Genomic DNA, 27434 nt, shown 5'->3' on the forward strand with positions numbered 1-27434 from the left:
CCAACTGTCCACTGTTCTTCCAGAGGTCCTGAGTTCAAATCCCAGCAACCACATGGTGGCTCACAACCATCTGTAATGGGATCTGATGCCCTTTTCTGGTGTGTGTCTGAAGACAGCTGCAGTGTACTCATATAAATAGAATTTTTAAAAATAAATAAATAAATAAAAGCCCTGAGAAAATTGTTACATAAAATTTTATGTCAACTAACGTTATTGTTTTTTTATCGCTTTTTTACAGGGTAGCTTTTATGTCACAAGCCATTCCCAAGCAGCAAAATTATCATTGAAAAGAAAACCCCCAACAACAGTATATTTATATATCAAACCCTTTTGTAAATGACAAAAATGTACCTTTATGGATTTCTGGTTCACTTTGTAGTTTCCTCGGCTCAGTTTCTGCAGGGCACGGTATGCATCTTGTCTATGAACCATGACGATGTAGGCACAGCCCCTGGGAGGGATCATCTGACAGAACCAAACCACAGGTCAGAATACTCGCCCCTTCATTCCCCTCAGTGCTTTGCAGTCCACAAGAGAGCTCAAGCACTGTGAGCATGCACACCCTTGCAGCCGCAGTACCACCACCAAAACAGCTAAGTAAGAACCTGCAGGGTTAGATGGTGGCAATTTAAGTCTGCTCTTAAACCATGCACACTTTGTTACTGTCCTAGAACGGTATTTCAATGTAAGCACCACTGTCTAAGAAGCATCTACTGCACACAATGTTAAGGGAGCCTGCAGCTGAGAGCTCAAGGCCTCAGTCTCAAAACAACTGAGCACACCTTGCTTAGTTAGCACCTTACCCTATGGGCAGTAAGTACTCACATTAATTGATTCAATTGGACCAAACTCTTCTAAGAGACTGGCAACATCCTGCTGAGTAGTCCTTTTGTCCAGTTGTCCCACCCACAGTGTGGTACTACAAACTGAAAGTAAATTAGTGATTAAAACACTCACTTCACCCAGCAGCACTACACATTAATAAGTGTCATTACTACGTGGCATCATGATGTCAAAAGTTTAAATAGGAAATCCCATTCATAAAGTACATACAAACTTAAAAGTTTAAAAAGTAGTTACTTAGAAATTAAACTAGGACACAAGACTTGGCAAAGCACTAGTCCCTCTGTGACTAGACCTAACAATACCCATGAAGCCTCAGGCCCTAACAGCAGTGACCATCTGTCAGCCAGAACAGAACAAGGCTGGAACCTCAGGCTCTTACCAACCAACCCAGCCTTAAGCAGCAGCCACCCACTTATAGCTTCAGTACGCAGTTTCTTTGTATGGTGTTTCCTAAGCATGAGCCTCATTTTAAATACTTACTGGTCACTATTATGGTGTAAACTGTAATAGTTAAATGATTTAAAAGAATATGCCTACTTTAAATGTTCTAAAAATGATGACAACCAAGCTAACACAGCCTACAAATTATTGAATCTTCATCAAAGAGGGAAGCAGTTGTGCTAGTGGAAAGATACACCTCACGTGTACAGAAGTACTAGAAAGAACGTGTAGTACATAAGTCAGACATACATACGGAAGCCCTACTCAGAATAAAACGACCACGATGATAACCTATCATTCGTGGCTTTGCTACCAGTCATAAACCATCTTAAACCCACCACGGAAAATAAAACAATAAAGAGAGTGTGCAGATAGGTTCACTACTTACCACTCGCAGTTTCTGACTTGATCTGAGGGAGGCCTTTCTGTCGCCGCTCCCTATCTTTTTCTCGATCCCGTCTTTCTTGAGATCGAGAGCGAGGTGAGTGTCGGCGCCTATCCCTGGACCGAGACCGAGAGCGACGGTGGCGAGATCTCCGAGACCTAGAGCCAGACCTAGACCTTCTCCTTTTTGGTGACCTAATACGTTTCCAATAAGGAGATGGATAGCACACAGAGAAAGAAGGGAAAGATGCACATATTAAGTTTAAGAAAAACCACAAGTATGTACGTGAACATTTGGATCTGCAGGAACTCAGGAACAGGGAATGCAGAGGTATAATTTAAACAAAACAAATAAGGCTGGTGACTTTTAAGTGTCCTCTCTGTTTAGCAGCGCTAACACTCCCCACAATTTCATCTCCACGGCCTAAGAAGTCCATGCTCAGGGCTGGGGACACTGCTACTCCTATCCCTTTCTTCTTTGAAGAACACAGTGAACGGTGACTTCAATATGCTACTTCCATTTCTGTTGTCAGTACAGAACTTACAACTCCTGCCACTCCTCCCTCCCCCCACCCCCTCTCTTTCTCTGGTACTAAGTCACTCAAAAAAAAATGTGGGTAAGGTGACTGAGATTTGAAAACAATTTTACTTGGCTGGCTTGCTTATTTGTTTGTTTATTCTGGTCTTTTGAAGGCAAAGTCTCATGTATATCAAGCTGGCCTTAAACCTGATGCCTCAGTGCTGGGATTATAGATAGGCGTGCAATACCAGACCTAGTTCAAGCAGTGATCAGGACTGAGTTCAGAGTCTTAGGCACATGAGGCAAGCACTCTTAGCTACAACCCCAGATTTGATTTAAAAAACAAAAATCAGTAATATTTATGATACTTTCTCCTTATGTACGAACTGTTAATGTTAACATTTTGAATATCAGAAAAACCTAAAGCTGGGCATGGTTGACATTGTTTTAATCCAAGCACCCAGAAGGCAGGAATAGGTGGATTGCTCTGAATTCAAGGGCAGCCAAGTCTACACACTGAGTCCCTTGCCAGTCAGGGTTATATAGTAAGACCCTATTCAACAACAACAACAACAACAAGCAGCAGCAGTATAATGAGGTTTCCCAGTCTCCTCAGATCAGAGCCACAGCTCATCCTGTGAGTTACCTGGATGCTGACCTGGATCTCGACTTTCTGCTCTCGGGCACATGCCGCTTAACCTCTGTAACACAAGGCTGCTCTACTTCCATTTCCTTTAAAAATAACAAAACAAACAAACCCAGAAAAATCAGAAATTTAGAAATTGTAAGATATACATATACATTCATACTAATTTTTTGGTTCTTGGATCAAATGATTACTAGCCACCATTAACCAAAACAAAACCTTTCACAGTATTTGCAAACTAAGGGGAAAGTTCTCTACTTGTGGAAGTTACTTTGTATAAATCACTTACAAACACTGTCAACTGGGCACTAGTTGAACCTCTCCCCTCTAGCTCAGCCCCACACTTGTATGGACCCTCTCTCTACTAAACTCCTGGAACACCCAGGATAGAGTCAATGAGTGCCCAAACATCTTCATCACACTGAAACAAAAAGAGCAAGCAAACAACAAGGAATGTGTGTAAATCAACCTAAGAAACTACTACCTGCTGATGTGGTTTTTGTGAATGGGGCTCATTTTGTGGCTGAAAAGTTGACTGGAAAGTTGGCTGTACTGGTGGAGCTGGAGGAACCCCAGGCTGAGGCATCCCTGGCTGCGGCATGGCAGGCTGAGACATCACAGGCTGAGCCATCCCCGGCTGTGCCAATCCTGGCTGAGGCATCCCAGGCTGAGGCATCCCTGGCTGTGGCATGGTAGGCTGAGCCATCCCCGGCTGTGCCAATCCTGGCTGAGCCATCCCAGGCTGCGGCATGGCAGGCTGAGGCATCCCCGGCTGAGGCATCCCCGGCTGAGGCATGGGAGGAAATGGAGGTGGTGCAGAAAGAAGCCCAAATCCTGGCATCTGTCCGTTAGGGGGAAGTGGAACCTTTCGTTTTAAAGAAGAGTTAAATCGATAAAGTACCAGCAATAAAAAATTAGTTTTGAAAAACTTCAATCCATTTTAATTGAGAAAAGCTTTCTGGTTTCTATACCATCCTCACATACTCAAGGATGACCAAAGTTCTGCAACTCATCCAGAATTCTCAACAGTGATTTAAGGTGCAGCTTTGTGTACAAGGGAACAATGACAAGCTAACCTCAGCCAAGCAGGTGCTTGACTGCAAATGGTCTTCTTTCAACTTTTTAACAGTAATTACAATTTTAGAAGGAAAAATGGCTGGAAGAAGTGGTTTCTTGATTCCTTAAAAACCTGTGCTTGCTAAGCATGATGGGGTACACCAGAGTTGCCAGGCTGCTCTACAAATGGAGACAGAGCCACACACAAGACTTCCTCAAAAACAAGTGCAGAACAAAAAAAAACAATGGTCTTAGACTCATAGCAAAGTGAACCTACAGTATTTCCTGTAGCTCTCTGGTGTGCTTTACATACTACCAACACAACCTACACTAAGGATGGAAAGCTCTCTATAGCATCCGATCATCACAGCGTGCAGGAAAGAGACTGTAGCAAAGGAAAACTGTGTGACTAGCAGGTTTCTTTAGAAGGTCAATGTTATTAAATTATTTTAACTAAAATACCTATTATTATTAGATGCAGATGCCATGTTTATAAACCTGTAACTGAAATCAAAAGTAACTCAAGACAGTTGCCACTCCACAGCCCTCACTGGAGCTGCAGTCTCCTCACAAACTGTGTAGTAACAGCAGTGCTCAGAAGTACAAAAAGGTCAATACAAGAAAAATGGCAGAGGATGGCCTTGTTGGTCATCAGTGGGAAGAGAAGCTCTTGGTCCTGTAAAGGTTCTATGCCCCAGTATAGGGGAATGCCAGGGCCAGGAAGCAGGAGTGGATGGGTTTGGTGAGCAGGGGGAGGAGAGAGGGGATAGGGGGTTTTCAGAGGGGAAACCAGGAAATGTAAGTAAAGAAAATATCTAATAAAAATAAAAGAGAAATAAAATATAAACATGGAGAAAAAAGAAAAGAAAAAGAAAAAGAAAAATGCCCGTACCTGATGGTGCATCGTGTCCTGCTGTATTGGCATCATCCGAGGTTGAAACTGGTCCATATTTTGATGCTGTGTGTATGCTGGCTGCTGCATGCCATCTCCAGGGTACCCACTAAAATGAGGTGAGCACTTTCATTACTCAGTCAAAGCACTAATGCCCTAAGTTACATTTATTTATATTGCAGAATGTCACTCTGGAGTAACAAGCAATCAACAAATTTAGTACAACATAAATGCCACATTTTAAAATCTAACTCTGATAAGGACACTATTCCCAATAGGAATTTCTTTAATACAATTTTTTAAAACAAAGACTGCACTGGAATATGTTTTTAATCCTAATTGTTGCTTAGATTTTGCTTTGTAACTGTTAGCAACTATCAAGGCATTAAGAAGAACTCACAATGGCGCCTGAGGAGGAGGGGGAGAGGTAGCAGAGGGTGCAGGCACAGTCGCAGCAGCGGCAGATGTGGCTGCAGTGGGTGCAGTGGGTGCAGCTGTGGCAAGGGCTGCGGTGCTGACAGCAGCAGCATCCTCTTTCTTTGAGTCTTCCACAGCTTCTGGCTCATCATCATAATCGAATCTATCAAGCAGCTTCTGTAACATGTATGGCAATATTCCATTTTAAAAAAAAGACTCAGTCACTAAAAAAAAAAAAAACTTTACAGAAATGACGTTTGCACCAGCCATACTCCTACCATACTGTATACACAATTTCTTTTTCTCCTGCATGTTCTGGGGGCCTTGGTCTAAAGACAGACAATTATGACTAAGTGCCATGTTAGAGAAAAAATACAACTTTAAATTCTATTTTCTTTTTCCAATGATGAAAGCAGTGTTCTTTTTTGCTTATTTCATAGTAAATTTATGAGTACACTTATCAAAATACCCACTTGCTTAGGCTAAACTTCTGGAGCTCTGTGCACAGGCCAACAGGTATAAGCTTTCAGGCAGCTGCAGTGCAGACTTTTACCCTATCCCTATAAACGCATATGCCCCTGTGCTGCCCAGTCGAGAATATACTAATATAATCAAAGAAAAAAAAATATGGGGTAGGACAGGACCAACAGTCTCATCAGCTGTTTTACTATAAAGTTTCTTTCTCAAAACTTCACGGCTCACACAAATTTTCCCAAACTTTTCTTAAAACAAACAACAAAAAACCTAACCCGTATAATCTAAGTTCATGGGTTGGCAGATAAGCTGCCTGTCTTGCAATTGCAAGCTTAACACCACCTTTTGAGTTCCATCCTTAGAACCCGAGCAAAGCTGGAAGGGGGAAAAAAGACTACTCAAAATTGTTCTGGTCTCCACGGCAACCACGCCGTACCTGAATCACTCACATTATAACTTTAAAAATAAAGCATATTTTAAAAAGGGAATGTAAAACATTGAACAGTTACTGTGGGTTCCTTTAAAGAGTTATACACTTTGTAAGCATAATAAAACCTGTGATATAGATCTGATTTCATACTTTACATAGACAAGGCTCAGGAGATCAGCTAACTTTTCTCTCCAGCTATGCCTACTAAGCTCATGGGTTTCTACCTCAGGTTCCTAACTCATGTTTCTTGTGCTGTTCTGCCTTCAAACTCCAGTGTACATTATGAACAGATTTCTAAGTCACAAAAAGAAGGGCTTTCCTTAGACAACACAGTACACAGAACTACACCAAGTGTAAAGAGTGTTTGGTGACATAGTAAAAACCCTTCTTCTTTTTCTGACACAGGGTTTCTCTGTGTAACTAACAGTCCAGGTTGGCCTGGCACTCTCTTTGTAGAGTAAGCTGGCCTCGAACTCAAATCTGCCTGCCTCTGCCTCCCAAATACTAGAATTAAAGATGTGCATCATCAGAGCAGTAAACTTTATAAAAGAGCAATTAGTATTTTCTGAATATAATCTGTAGCAGGTACTAACTTGTGGTAACAACAAGATACATTTTTTTTTCAGTTTTAAAATCCATATATATTGATCTGGAAAAAGATTTGAAACAATTAAAAAAATCTCTAGTTTAAAAAACTAATTTCTGAAGCCAGGTGTGGTGGCGCACACCTTTAATCCCAGCGCTCGGGAGGCAGAGGCAGGCGGATTTCTGAGTTCGAGGCCAGCCTGGTCTACAGAGTGAGTTCCAGGATAGCCAACCAGGGCTACACAGGGAAACCCTGTCTCGAAAAAAACAAAACACAAAACTAATTTCTGGTGGTTTAGAGGAGCTGTAGAGGTCTGAATAAGTGTTCCCAGTGTCTAGCTTCAAACAGGCTTCCCTGCGATGAGGAGCACAGGGCACACAGCACACACACCCCAGGCCATTACCCCCCAGCATAAAATGTCTTTGTGCAAACAACTTCTTCAGGTAAAACCACTGCCGTGGTCTTAACTCAGCATTTCCACTGCTGTATGTAAGAGGGAAAAGTAACAGTGGCAGATGCTGCAGAGAATGACAAACAGTACTACCTAGAGATTCCAAAAGACTAGAAATGCAAGTACAAACAGCCTATACAAAGAAATCCATTCCCTAAAGTAAATGAACACTCTTCGAGAGAAACTCTCAGCACATCTGAAGGTTGAAGGGATGCATTTATAGTGCTGTCTACTCAACAGGTACATTGTGATGGGTAATTTTTGTGTCAACCTGGCTATCTAATATAGGCACCAGTTGTCAGGTTCACCCTAATAAAGACATTACTGCAATTAGGGCAAAGGTAAAATACTTTAGATCACATCATTTAATCAATAGACCAGGAATGTAGCAGATCGACCTGTCAAGTAAGTGGTCCTTGGACATGATCTTTCCCCCAAGAACTGTTTCCTGAAGAAGCCCCCCGAGGAGCACAGCACAGAAACCCTGCCCAAGTCTCTAGTCTGCTGCCCTTTGGAATGTTCTCAGGAAGGTCTACATTGCTAACATTATATGGACTTATAGGCTTCTCATCTACCTGAAAAAAAAAAAAAACAAAACCAACAAACTTTAAATTTGCTCATTTTCTACAAGTACACAAATTAATTCTTTAAGAAAAAAAAAAAATCTCCTACAGCTGCAGAGACAGCTCTACAAAGGACCCCATTCAGTTCCCAGCGTCCACGTGGTGGCTCAAAAGCATTTGGAACTCCAGTTGCAGAGACTTTGATGCCTTTTCTGACCCTCATAGGAACCAGGCATGCAAAAGGTTCGTATATATACATACATGCAAAACATCCATACACATGAAGTGAACCTAAGAAAAATCTTCCCATCCAATCAATTATCTACCATCCACAGATGCCACTTGTGGTTTATTTGTAGAATCCATTCATAAGGACTTGAAAAAAAGATCAAGCAGAGGTACATTAGGAAATAAATGTGTATTTATGTCCTGGGTGGTCAGGTATTTGCATATGCTAAGATTTTTTAGTTCAATCCCCAGCACCAGATACATGTTACTTCAACCTTATTGAGATGCAGAAATAAACATTGATGTGACAAAGCAGTGTCCAAAAAACAAGCAAACAAACAAGCACCAAACATGAATACAAGTAAGACATTATAAAGAATAAATAAACATATGAAGGGCAAATTAGGTATTTTAATAAATAAAATATATATGCTTAACAAAACCTTGAACAGGGCTGGAGAGTTGGCTCAGCGGTTAAGAGCACTGACTGCTCTTCTAGAGGTCCTGAGTTAAAATCCCAGCACCCACATGGTGGTTCACAACCATCTGTAATGGGATCTGATGCCCTCTTCTGGTGTGTCTGAAGACAGCTACAATGTACTCATATACATAAAATAAATAAATCTTTAAAAAAAAAACAAACATAAAAAACCAAAACCTTAAACCATAGTGTGGAACAGACTCCACTGCAGAAGGAAGAGACAGACATGAGATACAAGCAGAGAGCCTTCTGAATGATACCAAGGCGTTAGTTCTTCTCTTCACCTGCATGCACACATCCTAACACATCCTTTCAAACCAGTCTAGAATAGCTTCTTTTTGTTTTAGAACTCTGTATTCTGTTTCCCCTTCAATCACAAATTCGGGAGGCAGGTGTGAAATGTGTGTGTGTGCCAGCTCTACTCAGGGTATGTTCATTATGTCCTTGGTCTTACTCTGGATCTCACAGACTTGGCTAGACTGGGTGACAGCAAATTCCAAGGAGCATTGGGGATGTGGCTTTAGGTCATGATGCTTACAATGCAAGCACTTACTAGCTAAACAATCTCTCTAGCCTTGTTTGTTATTTTTTTTCACTCAAAATTTAACCCAGTCTTTCTTAAAGTCAGTAGTAACTCATTGAGCCAGGCGTGGTGGCGCACACCTTTAATCCCAGTGCTTGGGAGGCAGAGGCAGGCAGATCTCTGGGTTCGAGGTCACCCTGGTCTACAAAGTGAGTTCCAGGACAGCCAGGGCTATACAGAGAAACCCTGTCTCGGAGAAAAAGAAAAAAAAAAAGGGGGGGGGGTACAGTAGTAACTCATTAATCACCGAGATAAAATAACGAAAACTGGAATTTACCTACCACATAATTATTAATTACTGGTGATAAAATATTTCTTTTTGTTTTTGTTTTTGTTTTTTTGATAAAATTTTTCTTATGTAGGCAAAATCATAAATTTTAGAGACCATGATATTAAACATGTCATTTAATGCTGTGATTTTTAAACTACATATATTTTATATTTCTTTTTACTGTGAAACTAGAATAAGAACTTTTAGACCATAACCCTAACAAAAACACATGAGACAGAAGAGCCGTGTGGTATCCACACAGCCCAGGGATACCTTAAACATGCCTGGTACATTTCACTTTCAGATGCTCTCCACAGGCTCATGCTCAACATTTACTTGGTCCCTAGCTGGTGGCATGTTCCCATTTTTTGGCGGTATGTGTTGGGTGCATGGTTGTAAGAAGGCCACCAGGGGCATAGTTCTCAAAGATTCCCCTGGTCCAGGTCCTCTTCCCTCCCCTTTAAAATGAAGAGGCTCATCTGCCACACAGTCCTCCTGCCTGCAACCGTGGATTCAATTCTCTGACACCAAGAACCAAAATACATCTTCCCTCTTTCAATTTGTTCTCTTGGGTATTTGGTCACAGCCACATAGAAACAGAATTTCTAAGGATGGCAAGGCCCCCTGAGTAAGCAGAAAGATGCTGAAGTCCTCCTAGAACTCACCTCACAGACATGGTAACTATGGGTATCACAGCAACAGCAAATGTCTATCAGTAGCAAAACAGGTAACCTCGGATGCCTTGCCTATTGGAATCTTAATGACCATTCAAGCTGAATGTAGACAGACCTAACAATAAAGATCAAAACAAAAGCATAGGCCCACAGTACATTACTTCTGGAGAAAACGTCCAACAGAACCCTGAGCATCACTGTGAGGTGCGAGTGGGCCAGTCAGTGAGCAATTTCCTTCTGCTCACTTTCTTTATTCTAGAAACTTTTTATAGCGAGCCTGTATCACACACCATGTAAAAGAAACATTTTGATGTTGAGGAGAAAAAAAAAAAAAAAATCACCAAACCACAAACAAAAGAGCCCAGAGAAGCTACAGAAGAGAGACGTCTCCCAAGGCACTCTGGGTAAGACAGACAGTGGGTGATGTGAGAGAAGCGTACCTTGTCAAATGCAGTTTTTTGCTCGGGTGGCTGTGTAGGAGCTGTCTTTAACTGAGCTGTGATAGCCTGAACCTGAGCCATCACAGCACTGTCAAGGGCGGGAGACTGTGGTTGTGGAGGCTGTTGAAAAGTCTGAAGGATCTGCTGAAGCTTAAAGAATGGGAAAACTGATAAACCACACGACAAAGCAACATCATCAAAGTTAATTTAATGAAAAGACAAGACTCTTCAGTGACTAAGAACAGCCCAGGTGTAAGTAACAGGAAAGCACCCAGCTCTGACTAATGTAGTATGCTGGGTATGTGAGTGAACACTTTACAGTGTGCATTGCTTACGGTCAGAAATGTATGTTGACCATCCCAACAATACAAACAAGGCTCAAAGAGAGAAAACACATGGAATTGTGACAGTAGGTTTTCTAGAAATACAGCCAAGTTCACTCCATATCATCTTGAATCACTCAGCAGTACTAGAATTGTTAGCAACAACACCTGCCACTCCAACAGCTCTCAAGCTCTTTCAAAGAGGTCTTCTCGATCGATCGGTCGCTTCCTTCTTTCTCAAGCTCACACTTCCTCGGCAGCCCTAACACCTCACGTTAGCTCCCTGGTAAAGGCTACTCTGACTGAAGACATTTTCTCCGGTGAGGTGCACATGAAGGAGGATGGGAAGCGACCACAGTGGCATCTGCTCTGCCAGCATCTGGTCTTCAAGCTGCTTACCTGCTGGCCTTGAGTTGTCTGGAACAGCTGAGCCACAGCAGCAAAGGCATCGGAACTGGGCAGCTGTGCTACAGTAGGCATGGAGTTTGTGGGAGCTTGTGGAAGTTCAGAAGAGACTTTTACTGGGGGTGGAGGTGAGCCTGAAAAAGCAAAGGGCAGCAGGCCTCACAAAGTTAACATACTTCTCCTTTAAGATGCCTTTCAAGTTTTACTGTTAAAACAAAATCCTGTATAGTTTAACATATAGCAAAATGAATACACTGTGGTTACTAAGACGTATTATAGAGAGGGGGGAGGGGAGATGAAACGACAAAGGGCATATTCCCATTTGAAGTAAAAATACAGGAAGAAAAACTGAACCTTCCAAATGCAAATCAAGTCCTTTTCCACAGGAACTTCTACCAGCATAGAAGCACACCTTTCACATACAGAAATTCTATTCTTTTTGTTTGCTTGCTTGATGCTTTTGCTAACTTTTGTTAACTGCTGACAAGTTACAATCTGTTCTGATTATGGTTTTCCTCCCCAGCTCCTAAGATTCTCTCTCCCTCCCTCTCATCTGAATCCACACCCTTTGAAAACAAACAGGCAGCTAAAGAACAATAGAAGAAAATATAATAAAACAAAGGCAAACACACTAGAACAGGACAACAGACACACAGACAGAAAAGCAGACAGACAGAAGGCGGACAGATGCCAGTGCACTTGCAGGACTTCTGTCACAAGCAGACATGCACTGTACCTTCATTGTTGGTGACGTTTTCTGCTACTGGAGCAGCATTACTGGTTCCTGCTGCCATGTCCAAAAGAGGCTGAATAATTTCAATTTTGAACACTCCATTTTTTTGCCAAAGATTTAGCACACGAACTATTTTACTCTGTTATATGTAAGAAAATGAACATACAATAAATATTTATAAAAATAATGTATCGTATCTGATTTTAAAGAGAATTACTGTTTCGTAAGGGAGAAAATCCACCAGAATTATTACCCAATTAAACTCAAATTAACCTTTTCTTGGTGGTATAGTTCAATGAAAGGAACATAAACAGAATACATACCTAGCAAATAAAAAGGAAGATAAACACTTCAAGAACCATTTCTAATGTTCTTATACAGACTCTGTAATACCCACAATGCCTCTCCTAATGCAAAATGTCTCTACTCTCAGAAACGGGCATTTTTCCTCCTTCTCTGGTTTGACCAAACCACGTTTCCTTTTTTGTTACATAACTTCTTTAAGAATTAAGAGAAACGCCAGGCATTGGTGGCCCACGCCTTTAATTCCAGCACTTAGGAGGCAGAAGCAAGGGGATTTCTGAATTCAAGGCCAGCCTGGTCTACAAAGTGATTTCCAGGACAGCCAGGGCTACAAGGAAACCGTGTCTCGAAAAACAAAAACAAAAAACAAAAAGAATTAAGAAAAACTAAAGCAGCAGGTTACGTTAGTGTTAGTGATGTTTACTGTGAATTCCCACCTATTTAGAGTGCAAGTATCTTTCATGTTCCTTCTTTCTTTCTGTGAAACTGTGTGTGTGTGTGTGTGTGTGTGTTGCAATCTTATTGCAGATTAATCACTTGCATGCATTTATGTTGGGGAAGAACAAATCTGGGTCTTCTAGAGTAGGCAAAACCCTGGTGAGTATTTTCTCTCACAGAGTTGCTGTCTGTCTTCCTTCTGTAGCTTCAGCTTGCTATTAGCAATCTGCCCACTAAGTGCTGAGATCAAAGGTTATGTGTCTCCATGCCTACTAACAATATGTTCTTTAAGGAAAGATAATGCTTCCTGAACAACCTTTTTTAGTTTCTTTTAACCACAGGATATGTAACATGAAAATGTACCTTCTCTAGAAATGTTTAGTGTACACCACCTAGCTGTAGGCTTTTGTTACCACGCTGTTTAGCAGAAGCGTCACATGCATGGAGGTAAGGCACTCCTCACACCCACTCGCCAGCAGGCTCTGCTCTGCTCAGGATCTATAACTCTGGCTCCTTCTACAATTCAACATTATAAAAGTCCTTGTACAGAGGCCAAGTGAATCCTCCATTTCACATAAAAGCAACAATAGGAAATAACCACTGTAGAAAGAACTGAACTTAAAATCCAAGATCAGTACATGAAGCTATTATCCAGTAACATAAATAACAAGCTTCAACAACGTGAATGTAAGCATTGTTTAAGAAATATAAAGAGGAAATAAGCTCGACAAAAATGCAAAATGTTAGCTTGTTAGGTTTTAACCATACCTTATCTTCAGATGGACAAAGATATAAATACTGGAATGTAGCAGTTATATTTTTAGAGAATCTTGGCCCAAAAACATCTTTATCAGTTCCAAACTGGTGACGAGACTGTCTCACGATGGAGTCTATGACATACAGGCCGGGAACCTTATACTCTGGCTTACACTGCAAGGGGAGGAGACAAACTTAGTCCAAGGAAAGTGGAATCAGGAGGTACAATGTTGTATGCCTCCACACTCAGTATTCCAGAGGCGAGTCTGACCCAATCTGGTCTAATTAGTGAGTTCCTGGCCATCCAGGGCTACACAGTAAAACTGTCTGGAATTGGAAAGGGAGAAAGAAAGAGGGAAAGGGAAGGGAAGGGAAGGAGGAGGAGGAGGAGGAGGAGAAGCAGAAGAAGCAGAAGCAGCAGCAGCCGCCGCCGCCCAAACACATCCAACCCCCACTATGTCACACATACACAGCTCGCTACATTGACTGTGCACTATGCAGAAGCTGCTCACGTGCTCCAGCCATCTATCTGGCTGTCAGGGTCAGGTCTGTCAACAGTGACATTCTTTGCTTCTTCAAAGTAGCTCTCAGGACTTTGTTTCCCCAAATCCTTGACTTTACTTCCAAAACTTTCCAGAGCCACTTTACCAACCCACTTTCCTACAATTCTGTTATTCTGAGTCTTGAGTAACTTTCTGAAGTTACTAAAACATACTTTTAAACATGCTAGATTTACTTCTGTTAAAATTTGTACCACAGAAATAAAAAGTAAGAGGAAGGATCATTTGGGTCTATAAATTTGACAAAGGAAACAACTAACCAAATATTAGAAAAATGGGCATTTATGTAGGAAAAGACATATCCCTTTGTGGAAGGCAAACAATTCAGCAACAAAAATAAAGCTTTATTTGATGTAAGGATGTATGTTAAAGAGAACAATATGTATGTACAGCTCCCTTTAAAGGTCAGCCGCTATAGCATTTTCTTTTCTTTTCTTTTTTTTCCAGACAGGGTTTCTCTGTGTAGCCCTGGCTATCCTGGAACTCACTCTTGAGACCTGGCTGACCTTGAACTCAGAAATCCGCCAGCCTCTGCCTCCCGAGTGCTGGGATTAAAGGCGTGCGCCACCACCGCCCGGCACGCTGAAGCATTTTCAATGCAAAGTAAAATATTAAGAGAGATAAGTCTATGTTGGCTAAGTAAACCATAGTAACGTCACAGAGGGTTATTTTGCAGATGTTTATAGTACACTTAGTAGGAAATCAAGTCAGCAACCAGTACTGTGTCCACTGTCCTTATTAAACCCAAGTGGACTAAGATGCACACACTAGAAGAAGAAGTACATGTAAAATTCCACATTGCCCATTTACTTCTTTGCCCTCTGATCTGCTGCAAGCAGCTTCTAACTTTTATAAACACCTACTATGTACCTCATGGCACAAAGGAATAAGACTTTGAAGACTGCCAAAGCAGTGGCACACCTCCTGTGTTCGAGGCCAGCGTGGTCTACAGAGTGAGTTCCAGGACATCCAGGGCTACACAAAGAAACCCTGTCTCAAAACAACAACAACAAAACCAAAACCAAACAAATAAAAGAACCTAAGACCTTTCTCAGTTCACTCCTGAAAAAGACATGCTAATCATTCATACACACACACACACACACACACACTTTAAGATTACACACTGCTAAGAATAGCTTAATCATTATGGTAACAGAGAAAAGTCAGGGAAAATAAAAAGTAACTTCATCTGAAAAACTCACCTGAAAATCAAATGTCAACAGAGCAGATGGGGCAGAGTATAAAATGGCAGGCTTAGGGCTGGGAACCAACACTATTCTCAGCTATGACAGAGCCCAGCACCAACCTTCTCACCAATACTCAATGAGCGGCAGAAATATGAAAAAGTACCTTTTAAAACTTCTCAGTGCTTAAAAGAAATTCAGTAAATATTTTTAAAAAACATTTATTGTGGGCTGGAGAAATGGCTCAGCAGTTAAGAGCACTGACTGCTCTTTCAGAGGTCCTGGGTTCAAGTCCCAGCTGAGCCATGGCTCCAACCCCAGTAACTGCTTTTTTTCTAGAGTGTTTTTTTAGAAGCATGCACTCAAATTTCAATTCACATATATAAATAACTGCACATCATAAACATGTAGGAATGCAATAGTTACCTTTTTGATGAACTTTTCTACTATTTGAACAACGTGCTTATAAAGCTGAAAAAGAACATAAAATTAGTTTATACATTTCTGTACTTTCTACAATTCAAAACACTGAAATTGTCAACTTAAAAAAAAGCAATTAACTCAAAGAGCTATTAGAAATAGTTCACAATCAACAACTTTAAAAAAAATCTTGGGCTGGAGAGATGGCTCAGCAGTTTACAGCACTGACTGCTCTTCCGAAGGTCCTGAGTTCAAATCCCCAAAACCACATAGTGGCTCACAACCATTTGTAATGGGATCTGACGAGCTCTTCTGGTGTGCCTGAAGACAGCGATGGTGCACTTATACACATAATAAATAAAACATCTTTTTTTTTGGTTTTTCGATACAGGGTTTCTCTGTAGCCCTGCCTGNCCTGGAACTCACTTTGTAGACCAGGCTGGCCTCGAACTCAGAAATCCTCCTGCCTCTGCCTCCCAAGTGCTGGGATTAAAGGCGTGCGCCACCATGCAGGGCAAATAAAACATCTAGAGAAAGGAATTCATCAAAACAAAACTACCCACTCCTCTCCAAGGCCAACGTCCTTTCTTAACTGATTAGTCTCCATGTATGAAGGCATGAGGTTATTTCGCCAGGGACAGAAACAGACCCAAAACTAAGCAATACTATTTCTAAACTGTGCCACTGACTTAAAATGTAATCTTGAGTAACATAGGCCAAGTCTTGACTTTTCCCCCCATAGCTGGCTTCTAAGGACTGAAATATAGAAAAGCGCTGTGAATGGATGTCACAATGCAAATGCACAGTATTACCAAAAACCTTCAGCAAAACTTAATTCACAAGATAAATTCTCATGTTTAACAATACTTAAAAAGAATTCAAAAGCAGAGCTGGCAAGATGGCTCAATGGGTAAGGATGTTTGTTACATAAGCCTAGCAAACTAAGCTAGATCCCACATAAAGGTGGAAGAGAACTAACTTTCAAAGTGGTTTTCTAACCTCCACATGTGCATGCCCTCCCCTGCCACTAATAATAATAAATTAAACAATTAAAAGTATTCCTAAATTAAATATTTTTCTTACCTTAATAGCTTTGATAGCAGCTTTAGTAATGAGAATCATCTTGGCTCTAGAGATGGGAGGCTTCATATCCATAAGTGAGAAGAGCTTAAAAAACAAGAAACAAAGTAACTCAAAAGACAAGGTCAATTCCCATTGTTTTATAAAAGACCTTTCTACCTATCAGCCAAGAGAACAGCAAACATTTGTCACTACAATGTGTCCAGTGGGCTGTGTTCCAATATCACTAACAATTCTACATGTCTGCATCGGCACTTAAGGAATCATTAGAGATCACAGCAAAGAAAGAAACCTATGAATGCAGAGGCAAAAGTATGACAAAATGTCACAGAACTAACGAACAGTACATCAGTCAAAACCAGGGAGGAGCCAGGCATGGTGGCGCACGCCTTTGATCCCAGCACTCAGGAGGCAGAGGCAGGTGGATTTCTGAGTTCAAGGCCAGCCTGGTCTACAAAGGGAGTTCCAGGACAGCCAGGACTATACAGAGAAACCCTGTCTCGAAAAAGAAAAACAAAACAAAACAAAACAACAAAAAAAAAAAACAGGGAGGAAAACAGCACACCTCCCGTGGACTATGTGAAACAACAGTGTGATTTTACCAATGTTCAAAGTAATTTCAGTTCCAAATCTCAATGACACGTTGGAGAACTTCCATAACCTTAAGGTTCATTCAGATAAATATGTAAAAAGTTGAACAATAAATTTAAAATGCTTTTATAAATTTCCAAGTATCTATGATGCTAGTATGAGAATTCAAAATTTCTTCTCTTAAAACCTAGTCCACCTCTGAGAATCTGAACTAAGTTTAATTCATCTTTATAGCAATCATGGAATCCCATGATGACAAGCACACAATATTCTTTACCCCGAAGACTAAATGCAACTAAGATATTAATAATCAGAATCAAAAGGGTTATAAGCATAAATTCTTGAGACTAAGTGCAGTTTAAGGTCTGGGAGATCAGTGCTGGTGTGGCAGTGCACGCCTTTAATCTCCTTGGCAGAGGCAGACAGATCTGTGAGCTCCAGGGCAGACAAGGATAGTCCCTGTTCCAAAACAAGAACACCCAGGGAGATGGTCCAGTGGCACGGGTCTGAGTTTGATCTCTAGAACACACATAGAAAATGGGTATGCGGTGGCTTGTTCTTGTAACCTCACAGCTGGGAGAAGTCAGATAAACTGGAAGTGCATGACACTTGAACTTGTCCTTTCTCTACACACACACACATGGTTCTTGAGAAAGACTGAAAAATAAAAAGGCTGTAGCGATGGGTGAAACTATATAAATCAATGAACAAATTTAACTTTCAAGTTAAAATCTCTAAGAATGACTCATAAACACACAGCACACATTTACTATCTTTTCTGGCTTCAGAAAAGTCAATGTATGGGTCAACAGTACATTTTACTGAAGTCTACACCAGTTATTTGTCTAATGCTGAGATTGTACATAGTAAGTAATTTCATTTTTTTGTTTGTTTGTTTGTTTGTTTTTCAAGACAGGGTTTCTCTGTGTAGCCCTGGCTGTCCTGGAACTCACTTTGTAGACCAGGCTGGCCTCGAACTCAGAAATCTGCCTGCCTCTGTAAGTAATTTCAATAGTAAGCCAGTCCAATGAGCATACAAGATTGCTACTGCTTCCAAATAAAAAGAAACTGTCATAATCATTTTAAAAATTAAAGCATAGACTATCACACAGTCAATACCGAGGCAAAAGATTAACAAGAGATGCATAAGGTAGCAAGGTGACCTCATCACCTCTAACATTTGCTTTCACTAAAACAACAACAACAACAACAAAAAGATATGCTAAAAGGGAACCTAGAGCCTATTGAAGCTAGTGATGCAAAAAAAAAAAAAAAAAAATTCACTACAGCAGCAGAAAAGAAGTGCATGAAAGAGCACCAGAGCCAAGTGACACCCTAACCCAGAAAGGCACATAGCACTTTCAAACACTCCAAAACTAAAACTAAACTAAACAAAAGCCTGACCATCACCACAAAAGGACAGGCCTCTCAGTGACCTGGAATTGACTGAGCTAGACCCTGAACCCCCTGGAGTCCTCTTATCTCCTCAATTCTGGGCTTAACAATCACAGGTCTGGCTTTTTACATAAATCCTGAAGATTCAATCCAGGTCCTTCCCTGCAAATACTTTACTAACTGAGCTATGTCCCACAATTTAATGTCTGTGCAATGTAACAAGACAAAAAGAAGGTTAGTCTTTGGCTGGAAGAAGAGGAGGACCACTGGGGTGGGCCTGTGGAGGATCCTACCCTTGCTCCACTGTGATGTGACATGTCCAAGTTGCTGTGACTGTCTCATGCCTTTGCTGCCATAGTGGGCTAAAACCTTCTGGAATCTGAGCCCTCAAAAGTACTGCCACAGTGACAAGGAATGCAAACCACCACAGAGGGGCTGGAATCACTGCTCAGAGAAGGGCACTGGTTTCCCATGTAGTACACATCCCTAAGAAAAGCAAAACCCAGAAGCTTGTCCACAGTGTTCAGGGGATCAGAGTGAGGCCTACTCAGAATGGTTTAATGTCAAATGATATATGACAAGTACTCTGGTTTTAAGCTCTTCAGTTCTGTGAGCACAGCAGAGCTCTCAACAGCCAGTCTTCTGTTCTATACAGTGAGAGTCTACTTTCTAAGCACAGACTCATACAAGCATGCCTAGGTTCGCTGCCCCCACTGCAACTGTTTCTGAATTTGATCCCAGATCTTTAAAAACAATACTGTATTACTGTCTTATGAATTATTAATTCAGCTTCCAAATGGAATTATCTAAACGAGTCCATACATAGTAGTTGTCTTGACTTTTTCTTTTCCATGCCCACTCTTCCTCACACGTATCAACCCTATTTCCTTAGTTAAAATCAGTTATGTTAAGCTATAGTTATGTTAAATCAGTTATGTTGAGCCCAATACAAAGATCCATGATAGCAGCTATAAGAGAAGCTATAAAGAATTTGCAAGTTTAAGGCCAAAACAGGCAACTTAGTAAGATCTTGTTTCAAAATAGAAAGTAAAAATAAGTGACACATATACTTTTAATCTGTCTTTTATTTATGAATAGTTTCTCTCATTCTAAAGTAAATAATTTACTATTTAGTCCTTCCTCGACTCATCTAGAGACAAATTTCAATTGAATAATCTTAAATAACAACAACATCAACAACAACAAACCTGTCAAGGCCACCAGTATTGGTGGGAATCTCTCAGATTTATAAAGGCCGACTTTGTGACAATCCAATATTCTGATTACAGTTACTGAATCTTCATAATCCCTTATTCTTAATTAGAACACAGACCAAATAATCAACTAACTGCCCACTAAGTTTGGCCCTGCCACTGGTTAATGCTGAGACCAGCTCGTCGGCACAGGGAAATCACACAAGTGTGGGTATAAGCATATCAGAGCACTCACACAGGACCAAGCAGGTGAGTGTCTAAGGGGTGTCAGGTTACCACAGCACCTTGGAACACTCCCGAGCACTACTTCCCAAGCTACAGATGCAAGTCACAACTAGAAACCTTTCAATACACTTGCCCTGTGGCACTGACTCCCCACTAAAGTGGTATAAAATATGCACATTCTGTAGTACACAATCATCTCTAGACCACTTGTAAAACCTAATAAATAAGTATCAAGTACTATGTAAAAATAAGCGCTCTGATATACTGCTTAGGGAATATGACAAGAAAAAAAAAGACTGTTTGCAAGGCATACAAATGAGATCATTTTCAAGCAAGTGCTGGTGGGAACAAGGCCTCTGTACTAAGGGGAGTCTGAGGAATGTTGTGTCTGCACACCACTCACAGAAAGAACTCCAAGCACCGCTCAGCACAGTGACCTCAAGGTTAACCTCTTGAAACTGGCTACAGTTTCACCCCAATATTTTTTTTACCGATTTTTCACATTTATTTATTTATTTATTTATTTATTTATTTATTTATTTATTTAATATGAATATGCTGTAGCTGTCTTCAGACACGCCATTACAGATGGTTGTAAGCCACCATGTCGATGCTGCAAATTGAACTTAGGACCTCTGGAAGAGCCATCAGTGTTCTCAGCTGCTGAGTCATCATCTCTCTAGCTCTCACCCCAATATTTTTAAGCCAACACTAGTGATTTTGCAGATAGCAATGTGTCAACTATACTGTTTCATAAACTCTGTAGTTTTGCTTGTGGGTAAATAACACTTAAACACCTAAATCTAACTGTAAATTATAGGACTGTGGTTAAAGAGTAGAAAAGCGAGGGGTAGATCTCATTTTAGAAATGAGAAAAATAAAGGCAAAGATGGAGAGAGGGAGGAGGACAGGAGAAGGGTACTCAAGACTGGTTATTTTTAACCAACATCTAATCTCAGCCAACACACCTCAAGGGGAAAGCAAAACAAAACACTAACAACTTAAACACCAAAGTATGAAAACCATACAAACTGTTATTCCAACACTGTCTCACATAAAAAAACACACCAGACACTCAGGTATTGGAGTCAAAGAACTGACTGTAAATCGGGTCAATCCGCCTTCCCAACCTGCAGTAAGTATTCCTCTCCTACAGAGGTGTGATGCTATCTACCAGTGTACACATCCCCATGAAGCAATCCTTTGGTACAGGTCCACCCCACATGACAGCCTGCATTTCTATTCATTTGTCAATGGGAAAACCCATCATAGAGCAGCATGGTGAGCCATGGACTCCTCTTACATAGATTACTAGCATCAGGCTCTGGATCTCAAAAGTACAAGGCCTCATTGGGCATTGCATGCATTAGAAAAGGTCAGTTCACAGCACTAGTCTGAGCTAGGCTCTGTAGTCTGTAAGTGTGGGACAATTTGTAAGAAAGCCTATCATTGACACTGTCCTCTCATGCTGGTTTGAGCTGCAAAGTACTTTAAACACAAAGAGCCATTACTCATGCTCATCCTTCCGTAAAAAGACTTAAGATAACACTCAGTAACTGCAAATGCCTTAGTTTTGTGAAACCATACAGAATACTACACACTAGGCAATTTAAAAAAGTATGTGGGGCAGGCAGTGGTGGTGCATGCCCTTAATCCCAACACTTGGGAGGCAGAGGCAGGCTTTCTGAGTTTGAGGTCAGCCTGAAGTTGACTACCATGCCTTGCCCTTACCTTAACTACTATAATGCCAAATGATATGATTTCTAGATGTAACTATCCCAGGTTAGTTTGTAAGTGTGACATCCTAAACTCCAGAGTTCAGATGTATTCTCTAATATACTTCAAGAGTGAATTAGCTTGACTGCTTTTCTACTGGTACAATAAAAGTTTACAATGTGGGCTGGTGAGATGGCTCAGTGGGTAAGAGCACCCGACTGCTCTTCCGAAGGTCCTGAGTTCAAATCCCAGCAACCACGTGGTGGCTCACAACCACCTGTAATGAGATCTGTCTCCCTCTTCTGGAGTGTCTGAAGATAGCTACAGTATACTTATATATAATAAACAAAAAACAAAACAAAACAAAAGTTTACAATGTACCCTAAAAAGGCTTTAAGTAATGCATCTTATACTCTACAGGCAGACTTTTATTTGTCAAGCATCTACATGGTAGTAGGGCTGAACTTGGCTGAACTCTGGGAGACGGTATGTCAACTTCTACAGGCTGACCACATGCCTGTGGTGCAGAGCCTGCCTCTCCATCTACCCCACAGCATCAAGCAGTGCCTTCCCCTCTCTGAACTGTTTGGAGCATCTTTACCACCGTCTCGCCATTCTTGGATAAGGACTCTGGGGCCTTCTCAGATAATTCAGGTCTCCATGTGGAGACCATTAAGCCCCCAATTTTTTGGTATATAAGAACACAGTCCCAGGTTCAAGGAAACCACACTATTGGTAACTATCCATACAGGAGAGGGGTATTTACCACTTTAAATAAAACAGTGTTCATTCACCTTGTTAAAATCTGCAAGCAACTTAAACCCTGACTGTTTTCCATCATCTCTAACAAACTACTCCTCCATAGTGACTATGACAGTTTTAATAGTCTTTCCAATCTATTTAGGTAGTTCGGAAATCACTTAAACCAACTTTCATTTCACTTCATAAACTCACTTCGTATGCCTTGACCAAATCACGTGGTGGCTTTGAATAAAAAAGAGGTAGAACCTTATCTGATCCCTATTTTTCTAAGTGGATTCAGAATAAAGTTACAGCCAATATCTTTCTGAGAAAAAATGTTATACAGTCTTTACTTGACAAACATTTTTTGTTATAAACTGTTAGTAAACATGTTCTGTCTATTGATAACTAGCAGACTAGATATTCCTAAGAGAAACAGAACCAGAAGAGAGAAAAGTGAACTGATATAGACTCTACAACTTCTAGAATATGTCTTACTCTAATCTTGAAATTAAGCTATCAAGGAAAAGTGTCACTCTGCCTGTAACATGTGCACTCTAGAACCAGTTATGGACCTCTGTGAACCACTGTGAGTGCTGTGACTCTTGATTGCCGAGCTGCCTCCTAGTCCCTTCTAGTCTTAATGTTTTAAAGAAAGGGATGTATGGTACATGTTTGTGTCTGTGTATATGAGACCAGAGGTCAAAGTCAGATGTCTTCCACCTTGAGACAGGGTCTCTCACTGCATTAGAAGAGCATTAAATGGCCAGACTGACTAGCCAGGACCTGTCTCTGCTCTCCCAGTGCTGGGTTTCCAGGATGTCTTGCCACAGCAAGCACCTAGCCATGGAGCCATCTCTCCAGCACCTTAAACATTCTTTATAATGGTACTTAGCCAACCTTTCTTTTCCTTAAACTTGAAAATTGTTTTTCTCAAATTTACTTCCCAATGGATTATAAGTATGCCTACCATTCTCTTCTTTGCTAATATTATATAAAATCCAAGATGACAAAATATTTTTCCTTTAAGTCTTATTATTTCTGTTTAATTGCAAAGTTTAAGGAAACAGACAAAAACCCAAGGTTAGACAATGGGACAGACAGCAAAGGCACGTGCCATCAAGACTGAGCTGGCTTCTCAAATCCATACAGAAGAAAGAACTGAATCCTGAAAGTTGTCCTCTGCCCCCACATGCCCATGTGGCACAAAAAAGGGGGGGGGGCGGGGAGAACGCTTCCAAAAGAGTCATACAAATATCAGCAGTGACAGGCAGGTGCCAAAGTCAGGGGTAACTTATAGTACCTTCTGACATAGCATTTCATTTTAGGTCTTTAATATGTTATTTACCGGGCTGGAGAGATGACTCAGAGGTTAAGAGCACTGGCTGCTCTTCCAGAGGTCCTAAGTCCCAGCAACCACATGGTGGCTCACAACCATCTATAATGGGATCTGGTGCCCTCTTCCTGTGTGTCTTAAGAGAACAATGGTGGGGCTAGAGAGATGGCTCAGCAGTTAAAAGCAGTGACTGCTCTTCCAAAGGTCCTGAGTTCAAATCCCAGCAATCACCTGGTGACACATAACCACCCATAATGAGATCTGATGCCCTCTTCTGGTGCATCTGAAGACTTAGATATAAAAATAATAAATGGTGTACTCATATACATAAAACAAATAAATAAAATTTTTAATGTTATTTACCAAAGCAATGTTGAGGAAACATTTTCTCCTAATATTGGGGAACAGACTGGGGAAGGCCAAGCACAATAAAACAAGTACTACTGTGTTGTTCTCCTGGAAGTAGAAGCCTGGGTGTGCATACAGCTATCAAAAGCAGGAACAGACAAGAAAGGGACTGTGAGACTGTTCCCCAGGAAAGATGTTTGCTGCTTGTTAAGCCCGAGACTCAAATCTAATGTCCTAGACTCAAGACTCCTGCAAGATCTTTCACCTCCCACCTCCACAGGAGCACAGCACACGTGCCTCCTCTCTCCATAAAGGGAAGTAAAAAAAATTTCAAGAGACACTCAAACTGAAATACACACAACTCGATTAACAAAGGAAAGTAAATTAATGAGCAACCTTACCAAGCAAAGCTCAAAATATAAATTAAAATGGGTTAGAATTCTTCATATCTGTGGTGTTGAATCCAGCATTACAGCCAGCTGGTAAGACATAGCTGATGAATTTTACATTTTAATTCCTCAGAGAAATATAAAGTTATAACAAAAACTAAAAACAGAACAAAAACCTATAACTTTTAGCCAATTCTACAGCCAAAAATGTACCTAATGCAACAACGGGATGCTCTCGAAATTCTCACAATTACTATTCAGAAAAAAAATACATAAAAAACAATGTCCTGGGCTGGTGAGATGGCTCAGTGGGTAAGAGCACCTGACTGCTCTTCCGAAGGTACCGAGTTCAAATCCCAGCAACCACATGGTGGCTCATAACCATCCGTAACAAGAGCTGATGCCCTCTTCTGGAGTGTCTGAAGACGGCTACCGTGTACTTACATATAATAAATAAATAAATCTTTAAAAAACAAAAACAAACAAACAAAAACAATGTCCTGTTACATGGTTGTCTTCAAATGGGAAAGAATGCCAATGTAAGCAGAAGGAAAGAACACTAAAACACTTTAAAATTAATAGGTGCCATATTTAGTGAGATTATTTTATTTCCCAATTTAAATTTGTCTAACTTGCACTTATTTCAAAAAGAAGTTAAAATTATGGATGTAAAAGTTAAATTCAATTTGGGTCTAGGACACATTTTTTTTCTTTTTGAGACAAGGTTTAGCTCTGAGGATGGCCTCAAAGTAAAGTTCTGCCTGCCTCAGCCTGAGTACTAGGATTATAGATATGTGACAACATGCTTGTTTTTAAATTATTATAAATGTAATTAAATGAATAAAAAGACCACAAGCTGGGCATTATGGCACACTCTTAATTGCAACAGACACAGGCTGATCTCAGAATAGCTAGAACTATGTAGAGACCTTGTTTCAGGGGAAAAAAAAACCAAAAACCACAAATATATAAAAAAGCAAATAAATAGCTAAACTATATAGACTTATCAATGTCAGGTGTGACTTGTCCATGAAATAAATTCTATTTGATTGCAGTCTATGCTGCTTGCAAATTTTAGAACCTAGTAGTACTTGCATACTGAACTTAGATATATATTATTTATATATCTAATATAAAAAATCCACCTTTTAAATAAAATTTTTTAATTACAAAAAATAGTATTTAAATTTTTTTCCTTTTTAAATTTTTAGCAGTGCACGCTGAATATAAAATGCAAATCTGGAAAACTATGGTTGTATATGTATTAGTTATTGACATCTGTGCATTAAAGGAAGGATCTTTTTAAAAATGTCTTATTTCCACATAAATTCTATTTTTGGAGGGTGCCAAATCCTTTGGAGCCTAAATGTTTAACCAAACCCTTTTCAGTTGCTTATATGTAGACAGGCCTACCATCAACAGAAAAATACTTTAACTTCAAGAAAGTTGTTTTGAAACCAAGCAGGGGAAAGGTACTGTGTTGCTTCACTGCTCCCATGAGTAGTGTCTTGAATTCTTCTTTCCAGCCCCTTTTCTCTGTCCTCTATGGTACTGGGGACCAACCCTTGGGTCTCTAGCAAGTGCTCTCTACACTCCAACCCAAACTCTTTAGTTTGATGTAAGTAGCACATTTCCCCACCTACTTCTTTATAAAACCTACTCCTCAGATTTCTACACATTTCAAACCAGACACAGTTCAAACCAATTTTTCCCTAATTTTCTATTCATCACATTTCCCCACAAACGTATCAAATTTTCTAATTCCAGAACTTAGAGAAACATTTTAAAAAATAAACACATGTAAATGTAAAAATTGTGGATGTTACCCATAAAAGCATGAGAGCTTAAGAGCATGTTCCCACAAGAAAGACAGCACAGCAATCAACAAGCAACTTGCTCGCTTTAGCCCTCCTCTAACCTCATACTAAGGCCAAATGTGGTTACACTTAACTGTTGATACAAGAAATGTTCAAAGTAGTTTCTAATGATCTGCCCTAAAACATATCCCAATTTATGTTTCATTTTGGAGAACTCTGCCTACAATTTCCAAAAGTCTGTCCTGCATTCAAGTTTGTTTTGTTTTTTAAACCATTCAGCTCCTGTTTCCAACACCAGGTCTTTTCCATCCCTTACCTCCATTTTGGTTCACAGAACTGCAGTCAATCCAAAGCTCCTTTTCATTTGCTCAAGAAATGTACCAGAAGGTGATTCTAAAGAAATGCTGGTGCTGGCAGGATGGTTAAGTGGATAAAGGTGCTTGTCACCAAGCCTAATGACCTGAGTTCAATCCCCAGGACCCATGCAAAGGTAAAACTCCATATGGTTATCCTGACCTTCACAAGCATACACACATCCACCACACACACACAGCAATATTCTAGATTGTCCATGCTTTATCTCTGCCACTGCTCTAGTTCACTAACACAGAGCCAGGTTTCAAGAATAATTTATTATTATTATTATTATTATTATTATTATTATTATTATGCTTCACTAGTGAACTTGACCATTAGTATCTCCTTGAAATCACCTGTGAAGAATCTTTTTCAGTATTTCCTCCTACACATCAACAAAAAACAAAAGAGCTTGGTTCAAAAATGTTAAATCATTTTATTGGAAAATAATTAGGAAAAGTTTTAGCATTTAGACAGATACATAACACTAGCTATAGCACCTGGTTGTTATCAGTGAGCAAACACAGAATTTCTACCCTCTTCTGGTTTTTCCTTGAACTGTCTCTTCTAGCTAACTTCTTAAAAATATCATGTCAAGGGCTGGTGAGATGGCTCAGTGGATAAGAGCACCCGACTGCTCTTCCGAAGGTCCGGAGTTCAAATCCCAGCAACCACATGGTGGCTCATAACCATCCATAACAAGATCTGACGCCCTCT

At 40.4% G+C, this 27434-nt stretch overlaps 1 protein-coding gene across 6 annotated transcripts in view; it reads right to left on the reverse strand.

The window, feature by feature from the left end:
* The window catches only part of Scaf4 (SR-related CTD associated factor 4), a 53540-nt gene that overhangs the window by 16440 nt on the left and 9666 nt on the right, over positions 1 to 27434 (reverse strand). For 2 of the 6 annotated variants that reach the window (XM_029544414.1, XM_021209444.2), the window contains exons 2-14: positions 16592 to 16675; positions 15515 to 15559; positions 13354 to 13515; positions 11848 to 11983; positions 11106 to 11245; positions 10384 to 10533; positions 5186 to 5379; positions 4786 to 4894; positions 3322 to 3702; positions 2838 to 2923; positions 1676 to 1866; positions 826 to 926; positions 352 to 465 (exon numbers count right to left, since the gene is read on the reverse strand). In XM_029544414.1, the coding sequence (XP_029400274.1) occupies positions 352 to 465; positions 826 to 926; positions 1676 to 1866; positions 2838 to 2923; positions 3322 to 3702; positions 4786 to 4894; positions 5186 to 5379; positions 10384 to 10533; positions 11106 to 11245; positions 11848 to 11983; positions 13354 to 13515; positions 15515 to 15559; positions 16592 to 16675 (1893 nt within the window). Of the gene's footprint in view, positions 1 to 351; positions 466 to 825; positions 927 to 1675; positions 1867 to 2837; positions 2924 to 3318; positions 3703 to 4785; positions 4895 to 5185; positions 5380 to 10383; positions 10534 to 11105; positions 11246 to 11847; positions 11984 to 13353; positions 13516 to 15514; positions 15560 to 16591; positions 16676 to 27434 lie in introns of all 6 variants that reach the window. The other 4 variants (XM_029544415.1, XM_029544413.1, XM_029544416.1 and 1 more) reach the window with 3 other exon arrangements.

The sequence above is a fragment of the Mus pahari genome, chromosome 12 (genome assembly GCF_900095145.1).
Source record: "Mus pahari chromosome 12, PAHARI_EIJ_v1.1, whole genome shotgun sequence".
Taxonomy (NCBI): domain Eukaryota; kingdom Metazoa; phylum Chordata; class Mammalia; order Rodentia; family Muridae; genus Mus; species Mus pahari.